Genomic DNA, 19,656 nt, shown 5'->3' on the forward strand with positions numbered 1-19,656 from the left:
TCATAACGTCCAAACTAAACGAGGTACAGCTCTACTAAAATCTAATTTGAATACCCTATTAGATGTCTAATGAGACGTAAATAGTGCGACCAAATTCATCGATCTAGAAGTTAGGTGAAAAAAATTAAATCTTAAACACATAGTTCTCCACAAGTTCAGACATATTTCGGCCGCTGACTCATAGCGTCCAAACTAAACGAGGTACAGCTCTACTAAAATCTAATTTGAATACCCTATTAGATGTCTAATGAGACGTATATAGTGCGACCAAATTCATCGATCTAGAAGTTAGGTGAAAAAAATTAAATCTTAAACACATAGTTCTCCACAAGTTCAGACATATTTCGGTCGCTGACTCATAGCGTCCAAACTAAACGAGGTACAGCTCTACTAAAATCTGATTTGAATAGCCTATTAGGTGTCTAATGAGACCTATATAGTGCGACCAAAATCATCGATCTAGAAATTAGGTGAAAAAAATTAAATCTTAAACACATAGTTCTCCACAAGTTCAGACATATTTCGGCCGCTGTCTCATAGCGTCCAAACTAAACAAGGTACAGCTCTACTAAAATCTGATTTGAATAGCCTATTAGAAGTCTAATGAGACATATATAGTGCGACCAAATTCATCGATCTAGAAGTTAGGTGAAAAAAATTAAATCTCAAACACATAGTTCTCCACAAGTTCAGACATATTTCGGCCGCTGACTCATAGCGTCCGAACTAAACGAGGTACAGCTCTACTAAAATCTGATTTGAATAGCCTATAAGATGTCTAATGAGACGTATGTAGTGCGACCAAATTTATCGATCTAGAAGTTAGGTGAAAAAAATTAAATCTTAAACGCATAGTTCTCCACAAGATCAGACATATTTCGGCCGCTGACTCATAGCGTCCAAACTAAACGAGGTACAGCTCTACTAAAATCTAATTTGAATACCCTATTAGATGTCTAATGAGACGTATATAGTGCGACCAAATTCATCGATCTAGAAGTTAGGTGAAAAAAATTAAATCTTAAACATAGTTCTCCACAAGTTCAGACCTATTACGGCCGCTGACTCATAGCGTCCAAACTAAACGAGGTACAGCTCTACTAAAATCTGATTTGAATAGCCTTTTAGATGTCTAATGAGACTTATATAGTGCGACCAAATTCATCGATCTAGAAGTAAGGTGAAAAAAATTAAATCTTAAACATAGTTCTCCACAAGTTCAGACCTATTTCGGCCGCTGACTCATAGCGTCCAAACTAAACGAGGTACAGCTCTACTAAAATCTAATTTGAATAGCATATTAGATGTGTAATGAGACATATATAGTGCGACCAAATTCATCGGTCTGGAAGTTAGGTGAAAAAAATTAAATCTTAACAAGATCGCCACAAGTTCAGACATATTTCGGCCGCTGACTCATAGCGTCCAAACTAAACGAGGTACAGCTCTACTAAAATCTGATTTGAATAGCCTATAAGATTCCTAATGAGTCGTATATAGTGCGACCAAATTCATCGATCTAGAAGTTAGGTGAAAAAAATTAAATGTTAATCATAGTTCTCCACAAGTTCAGACATATTTCGGCCGCTGACTCATAGCGTCCAAACTAAACGAGGTAAAGCTCTACTAAAATCTGATTTGAATAGCCTATTAGATGTCTAATGAGACATATATAGTGCAACCAAAATCATCGATCTAGAAATTAGGTGAAAAAAATTAAATCTTAAACACATAGTTCTCCACAAATTCAGACATATTTCGGCCGCTGACTCATAGCGTCCAAACTAAACGAGGTACAGCTCTACTAAAATCTGATTTGAATAGCCTATAAGATGTCTAATGAGACGTATATAGTGCGACCAAATTCATCGATCTAGAAGTTAGGTGAAAACAATTAAATGTTAATCATAGTTCTCCACAAGTTCAGACATATTTCGGCCGCTGACTCATAACGTCCAAACTAAACGAGGTACAGCTCTACTAAAATCTAATTTGAATACCCTATTAGATGTCTAATGAGACGTAAATAGTGCGACCAAATTCATCGATCTAGAAGTTAGGTGAAAAAAATTAAATCTTAAACACATAGTTCTCCACAAGTTCAGACATATTTCGGCCGCTGACTCATAGCGTCCAAACTAAACGAGGTACAGCTCTACTAAAATCTAATTTGAATACCCTATTAGATGTCTAATGAGACGTATATAGTGCGACCAAATTCATCGATCTAGAAGTTAGGTGAAAAAAATTAAATCTTAAACACATAGTTCTCCACAAGTTCAGACATATTTCGGTCGCTGACTCATAGCGTCCAAACTAAACGAGGTACAGCTCTACTAAAATCTGATTTGAATAGCCTATTAGGTGTCTAATGAGACCTATATAGTGCGACCAAAATCATCGATCTAGAAATTAGGTGAAAAAAATTAAATCTTAAACACATAGTTCTCCACAAGTTCAGACATATTTCGGCCGCTGTCTCATAGCGTCCAAACTAAACGAGGTACAGCTCTACTAAAATCTGATTTGAATAGCCTATTAGAAGTCTAATGAGACATATATAGTGCGACCAAATTCATCGATCTAGAAGTTAGGTGAAAAAAATTAAATCTCAAACACATAGTTCTCCACAAGTTCAGACATATTTCGGCCGCTGACTCATAGCGTCCGAACTAAACGAGGTACAGCTCTACTAAAATCTGATTTGAATAGCCTATAAGATGTCTAATGAGACGTATATAGTGCGACCAAATTTATCGATCTAGAAGTTAGGTGAAAAAAATTAAATCTTAAACACATAGTTCTCCACAAGATCAGACATATTTCGGCCGCTGACTCATAGCGTCCAAACTAAACGAGGTACAGCTCTACTAAAATCTAATTTGAATACCCTATTAGATGTCTAATGAGACGTATATAGTGCGACCAAATTCATCGATCTAGAAGTTAGGTGAAAAAAATTAAATCTTAAACATAGTTCTCCACAAGTTCAGACCTATTACGGCCGCTGACTCATAGCGTCCAAACTAAACGAGGTACAGCTCTACTAAAATCTGATTTGAATAGCCTTTTAGATGTCTAATGAGACTTATATAGTGCGACCAAATTCATCGATCTAGAAGTAAGGTGAAAAAAATTAAATCTTAACAAGATCGCCCCAAGTTCAGACATATTTCGGCCGCTGACTCATAGCGTCCAAACTATTAGATGTGTAATGAGACATATATAGTGCGACCAAAATCATCGATCTAGAAATTAGGTGAAAAAAATTAAATCTTAAACACATAGTTCTCCACAAGTTCAGACATATTTCGGCCGCTGACTCATAGCGTCCAAACTAAACGAGGTACAGCTCTACTAAAATCTGATTTGAATAGCCTATTAGATGTCTAATGAGACATATATAGTGGGACCAAAATCATCGATCTAGAAATTAGGAGAAAAAAATTAAATCTTAAACACATAGTTCTCTACTAAAATCTGATTTGAATAGCCTATTAGATGTCTAATGAGACATATATAGTGCGACCAAATTCATCGATCTAGAAGTTAGGTGAAAAAAATTAAATCTTAAACACATAGTTCTCCACAAGTTCAGACATATTTCGGCCGCTGACTCATAGCGTCCAAACTAAACGAGGTACAGCTCTACTAAAATCTGATTTGAATAGCCTATTAGATGTCTAATGAGACATATATAGTTCGACCAAATTCATCGATCTAGAAGTTAGGTAAAAAAAAAAATCTTAACAAGATCGCCACAAGTTCAGACATATTTCGGCCGCTGACTCATAGCGTCCAAACTAAACGAGGTACAGCTCTACTAAAATCTGATTTGAATAGCCTATTAGATGTCTAATGAGACGTATATAGTGCGACTAAATTCATCGATCTAGAAGTAAGGTGAAAAAAATTAAATCTTAAACACATATTTCTCCACAAGTTCAGACATATTTCGGCCGCTGACTCATAGCGTCCAAACTAAACGAGGTACAGCTCTACTAAAAGTTGACTTGAATTGCCTATTACATATCTAATGAGACATATATAGTGCGACCCCAATCATCGATCTAGTAGTTAGGTGAAAAAAATATCATGATTTAACGGGACACTGCCTTAAGCACTCCTTAACGTTGAGTAAATAGTTATTTTTCTATATTAATAATTTATGTTTATACCATTTCTGTTATGTATGGGGAGATTTATTACGGACTTCTTAATTTGGTAGGTTAATTTTAGTGTGAAGTTGGCGGCCAAATGTTGGCGGCTGATTAGCGCCAACATTTGGCCGCCAACTTTTGGCCGCTAACTTCACACCGGTTTGTTGGGATTAGTCCGGTTTCCTCACGATACTTTCCTTCATCGAAAGGCGACTGGTAAGTATCTGCTATCCGACCTTAATATGGCCCAGAGGAAAAACTACGAATTAATTATCAATAAGTTTTCCTTCACCAAAAAGCGTCTTGTAAGTATATCAAATGATATTAATATCGCACATAAAATGTTTACGATCCAATTGATCCAAAGGTGCGTCCAGGGGCCCGTTTATCAAAACAGTTTGTAATACAAGTGGAAGTCCCTTTCTAACAAAAGCTGTCAAAAAGGGACTTAAACTTGTATTACAAACTACAAGCTTTTGATAAACGGGCCCCAGGGCATAGAGAAAATATAAGTAAGGTATAAGTACTTATATTTCTCTATGGTCCAGGGGGCCTAGCAAAGAAGACAACCGCTGATAGAAAACGCCAACCGAAACTCGAAATCGTTTGGCGTGTGTCGAATGTCGATGTACGATTGTAATATGGGTCATTTTCTATGAAAAGGGACCTTATTGTCGATGGCGCTTACGCCGCACAGCGTCGCGCGGCATTGTATTTATATCGGAGCATCGTTTATAATGGCGTAAGCGCCATCGACAATAAGGTCCCTTTTTATAGGAAATACCACATATTGACTTGGCCCCCAGATCTAATGAAAGCACACGCATGATGTTCGCTACAGGATCTTGCAGGAGCCTTGCATGAGTTGCGCGAAGAATGGCGCTGCATGGTCGCTGCTGCAAAGGCTGCGTTCAGCCACAGGTTCAGCTTATGGTTGGGCCGTGTCGTACGGCTGCGATCGCGGCCCAAAATGGTCTCGCCGGAAGATCAGCGCTGACTTTCGGGTCAGCATTATGCTGAGGCGAGACCATTTTCGTGGTAAACTTTAACTCCTACCTATCCTAAATGCTTATAGTTTTAGTTATACTTATGTATGTAATTCTAGTTTTAAGTTTATCACGAATAAAACATCGATCTTCTTGATTCTTGAAGTAAACATGCGCTAGGAGTATTTGCACAACAAGGAAATCATCGGTAGTAAAAGCCGGGGTTCAAACTTCAAACTATGATCTCTGTTTTGGTTCGTTGAGGACTCGAGCCTTGAGCTTACCACCAGCCTTCATGAATTTCATGATCTTCAGCAATGTCTTAAAGCAGGAGCACAAGGCGGACACGCTATACATCAAAAATCACTTGCGTTTCTATGTATGAACGGCACGTCTCGTCTGTACACGCGGCATGCGTCATAGTGTGAGTAAATTGCTTAATAAAAATAGTACTGAGCGGCCGGCAAACGGCCGTCAATATGCTGTCGTGGGGCGAGATAATTCGAGTCGGGGCGGGGCGGTACGTGGCCGTTCTGTATGATAATACTGTGACTTAGGTATTCTGTGACAGGGGCGTGGTGTTGCCAAGATACAATTTTGACTCTCCTGCCCAAAATTAATACTTCACAAGTTGTGTCCCTTTAATAACCCCAAAACTGATGATTTCTACTGCTGTTGACTCGCTCTAATAAGTGACCTTTGCGTTAGAATGAAACATTTCCGTATTTAATTTAATCCTAAGGTAGCCAAAGTAAACAGAAGTCAGTGTATCGTGAAATGAGATAGGTCTGTGTAACTTGACACCGACCACGCAACTTGACGCTGTTCGGCTTCATTCCGCTCTAACTGCTATCATGTGTCTCAAATTGACAAGGTACGAGTAAATGAACTATAGTTTTGTCAATGGCACAGAATAAGTAATAGTATTATCATACAGAACGGCCACGCACCGCCCCGCCCCGACTCGAATTACCTCGCCCCGCGACAGAAATCTGGCGGACTTCTGGCGTACTCTCAGTACTATTTTTAAGCAACTTACACTAACACGCATGACGCGTGTACAGACGTGCCGTTCACACATAGAAACGCAAGTGATTTTTGATGTATGGCGTGTCCGCCCTGTGTTAATGGTAAAGATGTAAAAAATAACAGAGATTGTATGAAACCTTATCTTTCTGAAACCTTATTTACCTTTATTGAAGGGAGAGTTGAAGCAAGAAGACGGAGGGGGAGACCAAGGAGAACGTACATAGATCAAGTAAAGGTAAAACTCAACGTCGTGTCGTATCAGGCTGTCGAGGAGAAGGCAGAGGACCGACATACATAGAAATCGCTTCACCGACAAGAGTCTAACTCTTACATATATGATGATAAGAAACTTGTTCCTATGGTGATAAACGATAATGTCCATAGCCTCCTGAATTCTAGTAAGGTCTATTAACGCAGCCGAATGAGTTTAAGCACAGAATAACTAACGAATTAAATTACATTAAAGTTAAACATAGAATGTAAATGAATGTCTCGAACGTATAGTCAACGATAAAACTTTAACAAAATTAAGATTTACTAAACGCCTGCCTGTTCTTAAACGGACGCAAACCCACGCCCTGGGGCATGGCATATTCTTTAAAAAATAAACTTGATACGGTTCTCAGATGCAGTGAGAGCTAAGGTAATGTGGGGTAAGACTATCACCGGGGTAAGACTATCACTTATGGAATCCTCATACTGTTTGTCTTGCCCCGCTAATTATTAATCTTACTCCACCTTACCTTATGCAAGAGTTATACACCTATGTAGGCTATGTAGAATCAATACTAAATCGAAAATGGATTTCTAAACTTAAAATAACGTAGATTTAGTAATAGGAATTGACAATACCGAACCAATAACCAATTTCAACCGTTGCTGGGGCGCAATCTCAGGAGTCAAAGCCAATCAACCCGGAGAAAGAAGATCTATAGTCTAGAGATGTTTAGGGTTAGGACGTCAATATGTTTTAATTCGGCACTAGATGTAGGAATAAAAAAGCGAAAAAGCCTACATGTTGTATGGCCAAGCCACGTTCACACTCCAGTTGGTTAAGCCCTATCGGGTTTCGCGGGCTGTTCTCGGTTACCAACAGGGAAGTCTAACGTTTCGATCGGACACTGGATTACAAACAATAAAAACAATCGATATTTTATATTATATCTGATACTAAAGTTCGATTTACCAATTTATATTTAATTTTTATGAAAATGACTTCATAAAGCGATTGTAAAATCCTATTAGGAAAATAAACGATGTGATATACGATGATATCTACTATACCTACACCTATATACCAGTAGCAGTACCCCATACAGGATGGACTCTCTACCTCTACTCCTTAGCTTGCATTGCTTAGTATCAATTTTGTACTTAAATGAGAGATTGGTTTATCTAATTGGAACAATTGAACTGTCATTTTAGTATTTCATCATCATCATCATCATGTCAGCCGATAGACGTCCACTGCTGGACATAGGCCTCCCCCAAGGCTCGCCACTCCGACCGATCCTGTGCCGCTCGCAACCACCGAGTTTAGTATTTAGAATGTAAAAAACGGTTTAGGTATTTGATATTGAAATTTCAAACATAAACGCGAGAATTATTTATATGTATATTTATGTTTAGCGCCTGATATAAAAAAAATAGCAATGAACGACGAAAATTGTTTTTGTAAATTGTTGTATTCAGTTTGTTATTAGTTATTACCAATTTTGTTTATGCATAGGTACTTATCCCCTTATTCATAAAACTTTACGAGCCTGAATTAGTTAAATTATGTTTTATTCCTTTCTTACAAATACATAAGTCAAAATGACAGATACCTGAAGACAAATTCATTAAAAGTTTAAAATAGTTTAAATAAACAAATAAAATTACCTCGGACGTCGTTGTGTCGTCCGCATCGTAGCCGCTAACACGTACGGGTCCATAAATTGTCGTGTATCAAAGCATTTTTCATAATAATCTCCATTCGACATAATTTTCACGTCCACGTAATTTTTCGTGCGGGAAATTGTTACTTTTACTTTTCGACATATTTAAAAACATCGGTAATCTATTTTCGGTGACTATAACCTACTGTATGCGTTAATTTAAAAGCATACTTTATAACAAAAAAAATATATATAACAGAGTTTATTTGCACAAGAAACAAGAATCAAGGAAGTCAACAACCACGTGAATCACATTTACATCATTTACACGTCATATGCCGTCGGCCAGGATTACAGTAAGAAGGTTTATACTATACTTGACAGAAATTAAACCTCTAACAATTACGTTTATGAATAACGCCAATTAAGGCCCCATAAGCACGAGAGCTTACAAAAGCGTTGCGTGTGTGATGCACCCATAAGTAAGAGCGAAAAGAGATATCGCTTATATATCGCTTTCTCGCTCTTACATATGGGTGCGTCGCACATGCAACGCTTTTTAAGCTCTCCGTGCGCATGGGGCCTTAGTGTGTATTCTATAGGTACAGTATACTTGGGTGTAGTGTGGAGTATATAAATTTAGAAAAAAAGCAAACCTTTAGTAGGTACCTACATATACATTATTATTTAGCAACTTTTACTATGGGACCAACCACGAAATCGCGAAAAAAAAATTACTTTAGCCAAAATGTATGAAACTGTCTATTTTTTTTCGCGATTTCAGGGTTGGTCCTATAGTGAAAGTTGCTCAGTATAATCCCAAAACCTCCCTGACAACGGGAATGCACTTATTTTTTAGTCACCCTATATGTATTTTTTTACTGAAGCGTTTCTTATTAAACAGTATATTTTAGTTCAAGATAATCTGCATGTATACAGTTTTTGTAGGCGTTTATTCAGCTGTGTGTTCATTTTGTGAAAGTAAGGTAAGGTGGGGTAAGACTATCACCGGGCCAAGAAAAACACTTGTATGGAATCCGCATACTGTTTGTCTTGCCCCGAGCAAAATAAACTAGGTATGTTCGTTATTACCCCACCTTCTCTTACCTATACAAAAATTATGCGTAGTGAAGGTGACAGCTGGTATTATCTATTGTGTATTAGCATGTCGTACATCTTGTCTTGTCTTGTTGTTGTACATGTTGTCTTGTCTTGTTGTGTTGTGTCATCTTGTACGGATAATAATCCGTTATTGCAGCAATAATAGTTATTTGTTATACAAGGGTGCAAAGTTGTATTTTACCCGCGAGTGTGGAATTGATACACGAGCAAGCGAAACGATTCTATAGTTGAACCACGAGCGTAGCGAGTGGTTCTAAAATATAATCCTGAGCGTAGCGAGTGTTTCAACACACGAGAAGTAAAATACATTTGCACCCGTGTGTAACACAAAACTTTTCCCCTCACTATAGCGAGGAAAGTGCAACATCCACAGGCGTTAGATCATCTTCGTCACTGGAATCACTATTTTTTTTTACGATAATACGATATTATAACAGAAAACTCTGGAAGTTGTGCATTTTTACGTGTCGGAGCCGGTGAGAAAAATTTTGTTGACAATGTCGACATTTCTGACGATGCGTTTTGAAATTGCATCGACTCAACTTGTGCGTTCAGAATTACATTCAACATCATTTAAAAAAACAAATGATTCTTATGGAATTTAAGGTTTATGACTTAAAATCATTAAATAAAGCCAAATTTGGTATTTTTTATTAAATTCTCAAACCATTTATTTATCGAACGAACCATTATTATGAGCGTTTTACGTTTTGTTATCTGTCAAAAGCTACTTAAACCACAGAACTAGGATGACATAAGCATAAATTTTAGGACTGTAACTTAAACACGCTCCATCCAAGGTCAAATTACTTTACCCACTAGTGGATAAAATGCGTTTTTCCCCGCTTGTTTTAAAGGATAAAAGACGGCTTTCCGAGCTAGTGAGGGAAAAGAAATTATTTATCTTCCTTACAGCTCTCCACATCGCGGCGGCAGCATCGGCCGTGGTCCAGCCACCAACGGCCACTTCCAAGAGCCACCTTACTGCAGAGACACTCCTGGCTGCCCTGCCAGCAAGTTTAGAAGCCAAGATGGAAGCTGTAATAATCTAGCTAATCCTCTAAGATGGGGTGTGTCTAGAACACCTTTCAGGAGGGTGTTGCCTGCTGATTATGGAGATGGTAAGTTTTATAGTTTAAATATTTAAGTTCCTTCCAAGAGCCCTTTTATAGAGTTATCTAGTCAACAGTTCCTTACACAGTTTTCATGCAGACTGCGGAGACACTTTGGTTTTTCTGGCAACAAGTTCAGAAGTCAAGATGGCAGCTACAATAATCTAGCTAATCCTCTAAGATGGGGTGTGTCTAGAACACCGTCTAGCAGGGTGTTACCTGATCCATTACTAGAGGGTGATCATGGAGACAGTACGTTTTTTAGGACAAATTTAAAACAGTTCTGTTCTACTTTTCTTTCATATTTTAGGGTAAGGAAGACAAGAAGTTTGTCAAGGATTCAAGCCCCTGTTGCCTAGTTGTCGTCTCTGGAATAGCTACGGGTGCGATCCTAGCTCCGAATCTTACCCGGTTCACATTTTTCCTTAGTTAAAATCGCTGGTATATTCAATAGTTCACCGCATTCTCCCGTGAAATTTCCAAATTTAAAATGAACTCCAATAACTGTTACAGCTCTTATGCGTGGGGGGGTCATGGGGATGTTTCATGTGTCCATAATCACCTAAATATATAATAGTAGATTGTGTTACAAGGGAGCAAAATGACATATTTACGGCGAGGGCGTACATTGAATCCAAAACGAAGCGAAGGATTCTATAATAGGATCCCGAGAGTAACAAGGCATTCTAAAGTACAATCCTGAGCGTAGTGGGGGATTCAAGTGTGTTACGCCACAGATTAATAAATAGTTACTACGCCCAAGATGGAAATAATTTTGCTACCATGTGACACATACAACTTTTCATATCACCTATGAGGTAATGATGATGATTGAAGATAAAGCTAAAAAAAGAATGTGCAAAAAAATGTAAAAATAGTGTCCTAGAACAGAAAAGTGTTACTTTGATCCCTCCTAGCAGGGAAGAAAAGTGCCACTTTGATCCCTCCTAGCAGGGAAGAAAAACCCCTTTTCCGAATTGGTGATGTGAAAAGTTATATATGTACCTTTCAGGCATCAGCTCTCCACGAAGAGGCGTTAACGGAAGCGCCCTACCAAGCGCCCGGGATATTAGCGTCACAGTACACCGGCCGAGCTACGCTCACGACATCTCATTCACCGTAATGCTGGCTGTCTGGGGGCAGTTTATAGACCATGATATAACCGCCACTGCTCTCAGCAAAGGTATGTGTAATAGTTATTTTTTATACAAGGGAACAAAGTTGTGTTTTACCCGCAAGTGTGGAATTGAAACACGAGCAAGTGAAAGGATTCTATAGTTGAACAAAGAGCGAAGTGAGTGGTTCTAAAATAGAATCCTGGGCGTAGCGAGTGTTTCAACTTACGAGAATAAAATACATGTGTAACACAAAACTTTTCCCCTCACTGTAGCAAGGAAAGTGCAACATCCACAGGCGTTAGATCATCTTCATCACTGGAATCACTCATTTTTTACGATAAAATGATATTATAACAGAAAACTGGAAGTTGAGTATTTTTATACATTTTTGACGATGCGTTTTGAAAATGCATCGACTCAACTTGTGCGTTCAACATCACATCACATTTTAAGGCAATGACTTATAATCATTAAATAAAGCTAAATTTGGTGTTTTTTATTAAATTCTCAAACTATTTAATGATAATTAATATCGAACGAACCATTATTATGAGCGTTTTACGTTTTGATATTTATTTTGTCAAAAGCTATACGCTCCATCCAAGGTCAAATTACTTTCCCCACTAGTGGATAAAATGCGTTTATACCCGCTTGTTTTAAAGGATAAAAGACGGCTTTCCGAGCTAGTGAGAGGAAAAGTCGAACTGATTTTCGTTATTGGATATTAAAACAAAGATTATGTTTATATTATCCAGGTGAAAACGGCACGTCGCTTTCTTGCTGCGACCCGTCGCAGCCCCCGCACCCCGCGTGCTTCCCCGTGCCTCTGGACGCGGAAGACCCGTTCTATCAAGATTACCACGTCACCTGCATGGAGTTCGTGCGTTCAGCCCCAGCGCCTACTTGTCATTTCGGTGAGTTTGCTGTTACGAAAATGGTGAGGCGTTTTATTTTTTTGTTGTGTTGTTGTTGTTATGTTGTTGTATCGTATATTTGCTAAACTTTTAGCAAATATGCGATACCTGTGGATGCAACGGAGATTCAAGATGTAAAGGAGTGTAAACAGTGTACCCGCAAACCCGACAGCTGTCGTAGAAGGCGCTGTACCTACTGCGTCATAAATTTTATATGTGGATAGTTATCGCATAATGCTTTGCGGCGTCCCTTGTAGATTTTTTTTTTCGATTAGGTACAAAAAATTCAACTACCTATTTTCTAAGGCTTATATAGTCAGTATTCATTGTTGGTGTTATAGTGTAGATGATTCACCTAAAAGTAGCCACAAAGGAAATTAAATGACAAAACTTTTTTTTTAATGTAGCTAATTAAGTAAAAGTAGACAGATAAGAATTCGCCTTATCATGTTCATTTCATTTATTATTGCCAACAGTCGTGCAATTTTTTTATCACGAGTCGAGTGTAGTGTAATTTTTATTACATTATCAGGTATCTTCGGTAGTATAGTGGTAAGTATCCCCGCCTGTCACGCGGGAGACCGGGGTTCGATTCTTTTTGTACCTTTTTTTCTATATTGTTTTTCAAACATACTCCACTTATAAAGTATACTATACTACAAATTAAGTAGATATGAATCTTTCTTTAATTTAACAATAACAAAACCTGATGTTTTTAAGGCACAAGGATTTTCATTAATTGACCCACCCACCTGTTCCCAATAGAAAATTTCAAATTTCAGATCTCTAAATCGAAAATTGCCCTTGCTGTCGTCTTAGAGATTAGAGATATACAATAAGCTGCAGAGATAACTGATCCACCCTGCAAACAAATTTCTATGTCGGCGTGGTCAGTAATCTCTGCAGCTTACTGTACTAACTTGACGGACTAATCAGCTTCTCTCAGAGGCGAGGTAAAAAACTTCTCTTAGAAAAAGATATGAAAACTTTTTTAATTTTGACAGATGAGACGGTTTGGCGCAACAGACCTGTCCCTAATATCTACTTAGCAGTATTTATTATACGTGTTCCAGGTCCTCGAGAACAAATGAACCAAGCTACAGCTTACCTCGACGCCTCAACAGTCTACGGGTGCTCATCATCCCGCGCCGCTCAACTCAGGACCTTCTCTGGAGGGCTTCTGAGGATGCTGGTCGTTGAGGGAAGAGAGTTGCTGCCACAGTCCATGGACCCTAATGATGGCTGCAATACGGACGAGATGAACGCTAAGGGGCGATATTGTTTTGAGACTGGTAAAACATTTATACGATCTATGCCGTGAATAGACATTTAGGGACTGTTGAACAAAGATTTATCATGACTATCTATCTTGTGGCCCATTTTTCAACGATTCTCCCCAACTTTGGCCAGATCTTTGACTGCTCTGAGACTGGTAAGACACTGAAATAATCATTGCAGTCTATAGATGTTCAGGTACTGCTGAACAAATACCTCTAAACATCTCGACAAAACTTGCGGTCCTGTTTTCAAGGATTCTTTCCAATATTGGCTAGGTTTTCAGGCTCCCAAACTATTAATAACTTAAGGGAATATCCCTTCTGTAAGCCATAAATAAGAGTATTTCATGAATGCTCACATTAGAAAAGTAACTTTATAAGTAGTCCAATGGTCCTTCTTTCTTTCCAACTTCATGGTCCAAAGAACGATTTCATAGTATTCGTGTATTTACCCACTCGCGCCGCTCAACTTAGGAACTTCTCTGGAGGAACTTCTCTGGCTTCTGAGGATGCTAGTCGTAGAGGGAAGGGAGCTGCTGCCGCACTCTATAGATCCCAATGATTAACTGGCAACTATTGGAGTGACAGTAATGTTCCTACAAGTGTCAACTATCGTAATTAAGCATAAATTTTAGGTCTGTGTAATTACTAATTAGACTGTCAAACTTAGGTAGGTATTTAAATTACCTCAATTTCCAGGGGACGACCGAGCCAACGAGAACCTCCACCTCACCACAATGCACCTGGTCTGGGCGCGGCAACACAACCGCATCGCCAACATCCTCTCAACTCTCAACCCGAGCTGGGACGATGAGCGCCTTTACCAGGAATCCAGAAAGATTGTGGGCGCTCAGATGCAGCATATCAGCTACAATGAGTTCCTGCCATTAGTTTTAGGTACGTGGAACCTTAAAGAACCAAGGTACGTATAGGCAAAATGCTACTCATGGTTAAACAGTATTCAAATTAATAATATCTGCAACTGCATACGAATTATGAAGTGACTGAAGCTTTCGGCAAATAGTGGGAACCGGGAAGATAAATCATGTGTTTAGTATTTAGTCAACAATTTATCAGTCTGAACAGAATATGAACTCTACAAATATTAGGTACCGATATTGCATGCGATATTTTATTGCATGCGGCATTTGATCGATGGATTGAATTTGTTGTCGGGACTCTTGTAGTAGATAATTGACAGTTTTTAACCCTTCTTAAAGCTCCTCCAAGTCAGTGTAGTTAGCTTAAAGATCACCATCCACTTCAACTCTCTCAAGTGTCTCTTCAGGTAACGATGTGATGTGGGCCCTGAACCTGTCCCTACTGCCGACGGGCCATTCCAACTCATACAGCCCTCGTGTGGACGCTTCTATGGCTAATCACTTCTCCGCAGCAGTTTTCAGATTCGCGCACACTTTGCTGCCGGTAAGTGTATGGGTTAATGAGTGATGTAAGAGTATTAGATTACCTACACCAAGAATATTGGGATTCCACTTTGAGGTACTTGTTTTCTCAGTGTCACTCTCCACCTCTCCTCTCGCATAGATTTCAACAATGAAGGCGACTTTTACACATTCTAGTCATTCTAGCTTTACTGGGTCACTAGGGTTTACAATCTGGATCCGAAATGTATGAAATTAACCGTATCTGGATCCGGATCCGCGGATCTTCCCATACATTTCAGATCCATCGTGCAAACCCTGGGTCACACTAATCAGTGACGACACTTGCAAAGTATGTGGTGGAGCGAGACCGCAAACTGGCCCCTACTGTAGAAAACTAATTTGAATGCTCATGACATCTCTATTCCTAGCTTCCAAGGACCACATTTTACTATAACTCCTACGTATTGTTCCAGGGTTTAATCCACTCCTTCGACGCGGACACTGGTTCAGTAGACTACATCCACCTTCACGAGATGCTGTTCAACCCATACATGCTGTACCGAGAAACGGGAGCGCGGAAATCCGTATACTCTGCTATGAATACGCCGGTCCATGGAGTAGATCCTCATGTTACTGAGGAGGTAAGAGAAACTATTTATAATATTTATTTAGTACTAGCTTTTGCCCGCGACTTCGTCTGCGTGGAACCAGTAACAGCGGCTAGAGTAAGTTTAGTGCCTGGAGAAAGTCTTATAGCAATCATTCTATTTGAGCATAATACAAATTACACAAGGCAACTCATTAATTATCTCAATTCCACCATGATTCCACCCCGCTTTTCACCCTCTTAAGAGATGATTTTCAAGATAAAAACTATCCTATGTCCTTCCCCGGGAATCAAACTATCTCTATACCAAATTTCAACTAAATCGGTTCAGCGGTTTAAGCCTGAAGAGGTAACAGACAGACAGACACACAGACACTCTTTCTCATTTATAATATTAGTATGGATGTTCAAGACTACACTTACCTTACTACTACTGCCTTAGTGTATAAAGACGGCTGGTATTGGCAAGAGCTGGATCAGATCAGAGTAGCCGCAAATCGTGCTCAATGGCGTGCAATAGGAGAGGCCTATGGCCTATGTCCAGCAGTGGACGAAAGTAGGCTGATGATGATGATGATGATGATGATTTTCAAGATTACAAGACAGGTAGCGCACAGAGAAATGACATTTCTAGGTCTAGGCTTATCTCAGTGCGAGTGGGGTCGCGCGTAAGATAGCTGTACTACTCAAAGTACTTACCTCTTCCTTATTATTACTTACTGTGTAAAGAATTTGATTTGATTGCATTTCCAGCTAAGCAACCACCTCTTCGAGCGCCCCACCACCAACTCCTCCCTCCCCGCGCACCCCTGCGGCCTCGACCTCGTGTCCCTCAACATACAGAGAGGGAGGGACCATGGTCTACCCCCTTATCCAGCCTGGAGGGAGCATTGTGGTTTCCAGAGGCCGAAAACCTTTGGAGAACTCAAGGGAGTTCTAAATGAGGTGTCGTGGCAACGGATCAGCACCATTTACAGGTAAGAATTCTTCAAGGAAGAAGCTATTTAAAATCCTGCCGTGTACATCCCATCAGGGATGACCAGGGATGAGTGTACATTACAGGGGTAACAGGGGTTTTGCAGCATGGAGACTGTGTACTTCGTTTTTTTCTTGGAGATTTAAAGAGATTTGTTGTAGTGGGAGGTGGGAGTAACAATGGATAAACGGAACATGATTTAAACTATTTTAAACGTCTTTACATGTCTGATTATACAAGACCTATAGTTAGTTAGTTAGTTAGTTATGCTGGGCATTTTCCGCAAATCGACATCCAAATGTGCCTATTTTGCGTGAAACGAGGTAGCGCTACTCTAACCACCCCAGCTCCTCCACGAAGCCTAGCAAAGTCTTCAGGTTGCTAGTTGCCTCTTTTAGTGTGCATGGATTACCTAGGTATTTGCTCCTATACACTTCTACCTGTTTACAGTCTATGAGAATATGTTTTGTTGTTTCTTCTTCTTATATACAAGACCTATGTCTAATGAAATGAAATGAAACATTTATTGTCAGACCACAGGTAGAAATATAAAAGATGTTAATGGTGATGGTGGTCTATGTTGCTCTGTGGTCTTCGACCGATTAATCCGTCTTTGGCGTTGGACCTGCGGTGCCGATATATCCGTCATTGGCGTCCAAAAGGTTATCTTTGTGGTTGTGGTGTGATGTGGTGTGTTGTGTGGTGGGTAGAAGGGGTAACCTTTGTGGTTATCCTTAGATATGTTTTGAAAGGGTTACCGATTAATCGAATGGGTTTAACTTTTGGATACTTTTTTAAAAGAAAGAGGACGGCCGCTTCTCGCATACAAACGTAGTCCCCATTTTCCTCTCTGGATAATATTTTTACATAATTTGATGTATATTAACCATAGCTATGTATGGCCCTACGTTTCACTTTTTTTGATTTTTTTATTATTGTAAAAATTAGAAGCGAAAAACAGTTTTCATACAAATTTTTAAATGCTTCTAACTCTTGAAATAATTAAATATTAAAAAAAAACAAACATAGCTTTTGTTGGTATACAACAAATTGTGTCAAAATATTTACAATAATGTTAATATCCAGAGAGGAAAATGAGGACTACGTTTGTATGAAAAGGCGATTTCGCGCGGGTGGAGGACCCTTCGTCTTCGACTTTCGTCTTAAGTGTTTTGAAAACAAATAGAATGGGTTTTGTACCTTTTAAAAAACCTATACGAAAGCCTTCGAAATTAAAAGGGATAACTGCTTAGTGGGCTTGTCCTAACAGCACCAACGTCTCAAAAATACACCTCATTGTAGAATAGAATAGAATAGAATAGAATAGAATACTTTTTATTCGTAAACACACAGACAATAGACATACAATAAATAAACATAGTGAAAATAAAGTGACACGAAATGGCCCCATCTCAGCATGCTATGCTATGCTATGTTTTGCCATTTCTATATACGTTTCCATGTTCCTTTTTACGAAAATATGGTGTGACACTTGCACACTTTGTCACCGCAAAGTCTATTAAAGGGGACTAAAACTTTTAAATCTGAATGTTTATTATTGTTTCAGCCACGTAGACGATATAGATCTCTACACTGGTGCCTTAGCCGAAGAACCGAACGGCAGACTCCTTGGACCAACGCTAACCTGCCTCATCGCGGATCAGTTCTTGAGGATCAAGGTTGGAGATCGGTTCTGGTATGAGACTGAGGATGAGTCTTCTGGCTTTACCATTGGTAGGTATCATAATTCCGTTCCATCGGTTTGCCGCTGTCTCTGTCACATTTCGCAAGAAAGAACGGGAAAGATCATGCGCGCCAAGTGTCCATTTTGATCAAATTTTGTCGATTTTTATTTAATTTAAAAACGTTACCCTACAATATCGAAATTACTACGCCTATGAAATTACTATTTAAGTTAAGATTGTTTATTCTTCTTTTTTTGTTTATAGTATCACATAATAAATAACAGAGTAAAGTTGGATTAAAATTCCGAGTTAGAGGTTACTTTGGGAATTAATTGTATCGAGCGAAGTGTCATAACTCGTGTATCGGAAGCTATGATATTAAAGATAATATAGTCAAGAACTACATATATTTTTTCCACGTCTACGAATATCAACGCCTCTTAGAAAAACATGATCATATAAGGAGATTTTTCGCCTTCTGGCTCAGGGAACCGCCTTAAGACTACTCCGACTAATACTATCTTATACTACTTACTTGTATAGACACGCCAAGAGCTGCAAGAGGAGTTATGGCGTTAGGAGCTCCAAATTTGATAGGCCATAGAGATTTAGAACACCGGAATCAAGTAGGTAATGTCTGGTAGCACGTTAGATTAGAACAAAAGAACTCGTTATACGGTCGCTACTTCGAATCTCGCTTTAAGCGGTACATTTTAATTTTTTTCTTGAAATAAAAGGCTAAATTAATTACCAGACTTAGTGCAAAATTAATTATTTCCTTTCTTCCAGAGCAATTAACAGAAATCCGCAAGACAACGTTAGCAAGTGTAATCTGTGCGAACGAACAACTACTGGCGCAGGCGCAGCCGCGTGTCATGGAGCTGGTGGGGGAAACCAATCCACTTGTGGCCTGTACAGAACTTCCACAACCTGTTTGGGACCCATGGAAAGAATAGTTTGATATTGAGAAAAGCAAAAGTGTTCCTCTCAAAAAGTTTACAGTGGACGCCTATAATCCAAAAGCCTAAGTTTATTCCAGATGGTTATCAAAGTGAGTCAAATTTCGCTATTGCAATTTCGTAATTTTCCGTATGAAAATTATACCCTTGCTCAGTCACTTTTCTTAAACAGCTCTTTAGATGGCGCTACTAAGGTAATAACTAATGACAACGGACATTGGGCAGTGTTTTTTTTTTCAAATCTAGCCCGAATGATTAGCGGTCGTAACACGGTCGCATTTTTATCACCTGTCACCAGGCATTCACGTTCTAACAAGTATGTAAGTGCGAAAGTGACAGGCGATAAAAATGGAACCATGCTGCCACCGCAGGTGCATGATTTTGCTAGACTAATCAACTAAACCCCACTTCATATCTTCATCATCCAATTCATGTTCAGATTAGAAGTA

The 19,656-nt window shown here is 39.0% G+C and overlaps 1 protein-coding gene across 1 annotated transcript in view; it reads left to right on the forward strand.

The window, feature by feature from the left end:
* Positions 1-19,267, forward strand: part of LOC134756114 (chorion peroxidase) — a 79,070-nt gene extending 59,803 nt beyond the window's left edge. Inside the window, exons 5-14 of the mRNA XM_063692927.1 lie at positions 10,090-10,295; positions 11,299-11,469; positions 12,160-12,318; positions 13,392-13,610; positions 14,295-14,492; positions 14,884-15,020; positions 15,454-15,621; positions 16,341-16,564; positions 18,131-18,297; positions 19,038-19,267. Coding sequence (XP_063548997.1) covers positions 10,090-10,295; positions 11,299-11,469; positions 12,160-12,318; positions 13,392-13,610; positions 14,295-14,492; positions 14,884-15,020; positions 15,454-15,621; positions 16,341-16,564; positions 18,131-18,297; positions 19,038-19,204 — 1,816 coding nt within the window. The 3' untranslated portion in view covers positions 19,205-19,267. The remainder of the gene's footprint in view (positions 1-10,089; positions 10,296-11,298; positions 11,470-12,159; positions 12,319-13,391; positions 13,611-14,294; positions 14,493-14,883; positions 15,021-15,453; positions 15,622-16,340; positions 16,565-18,130; positions 18,298-19,037) is intronic.
* Positions 19,268-19,656: the final 389 nt, after the last annotated feature.

This window comes from Cydia strobilella, chromosome 3 (assembly GCF_947568885.1).
Source record: "Cydia strobilella chromosome 3, ilCydStro3.1, whole genome shotgun sequence".
In the NCBI taxonomy this organism is placed as follows: domain Eukaryota; kingdom Metazoa; phylum Arthropoda; class Insecta; order Lepidoptera; family Tortricidae; genus Cydia; species Cydia strobilella.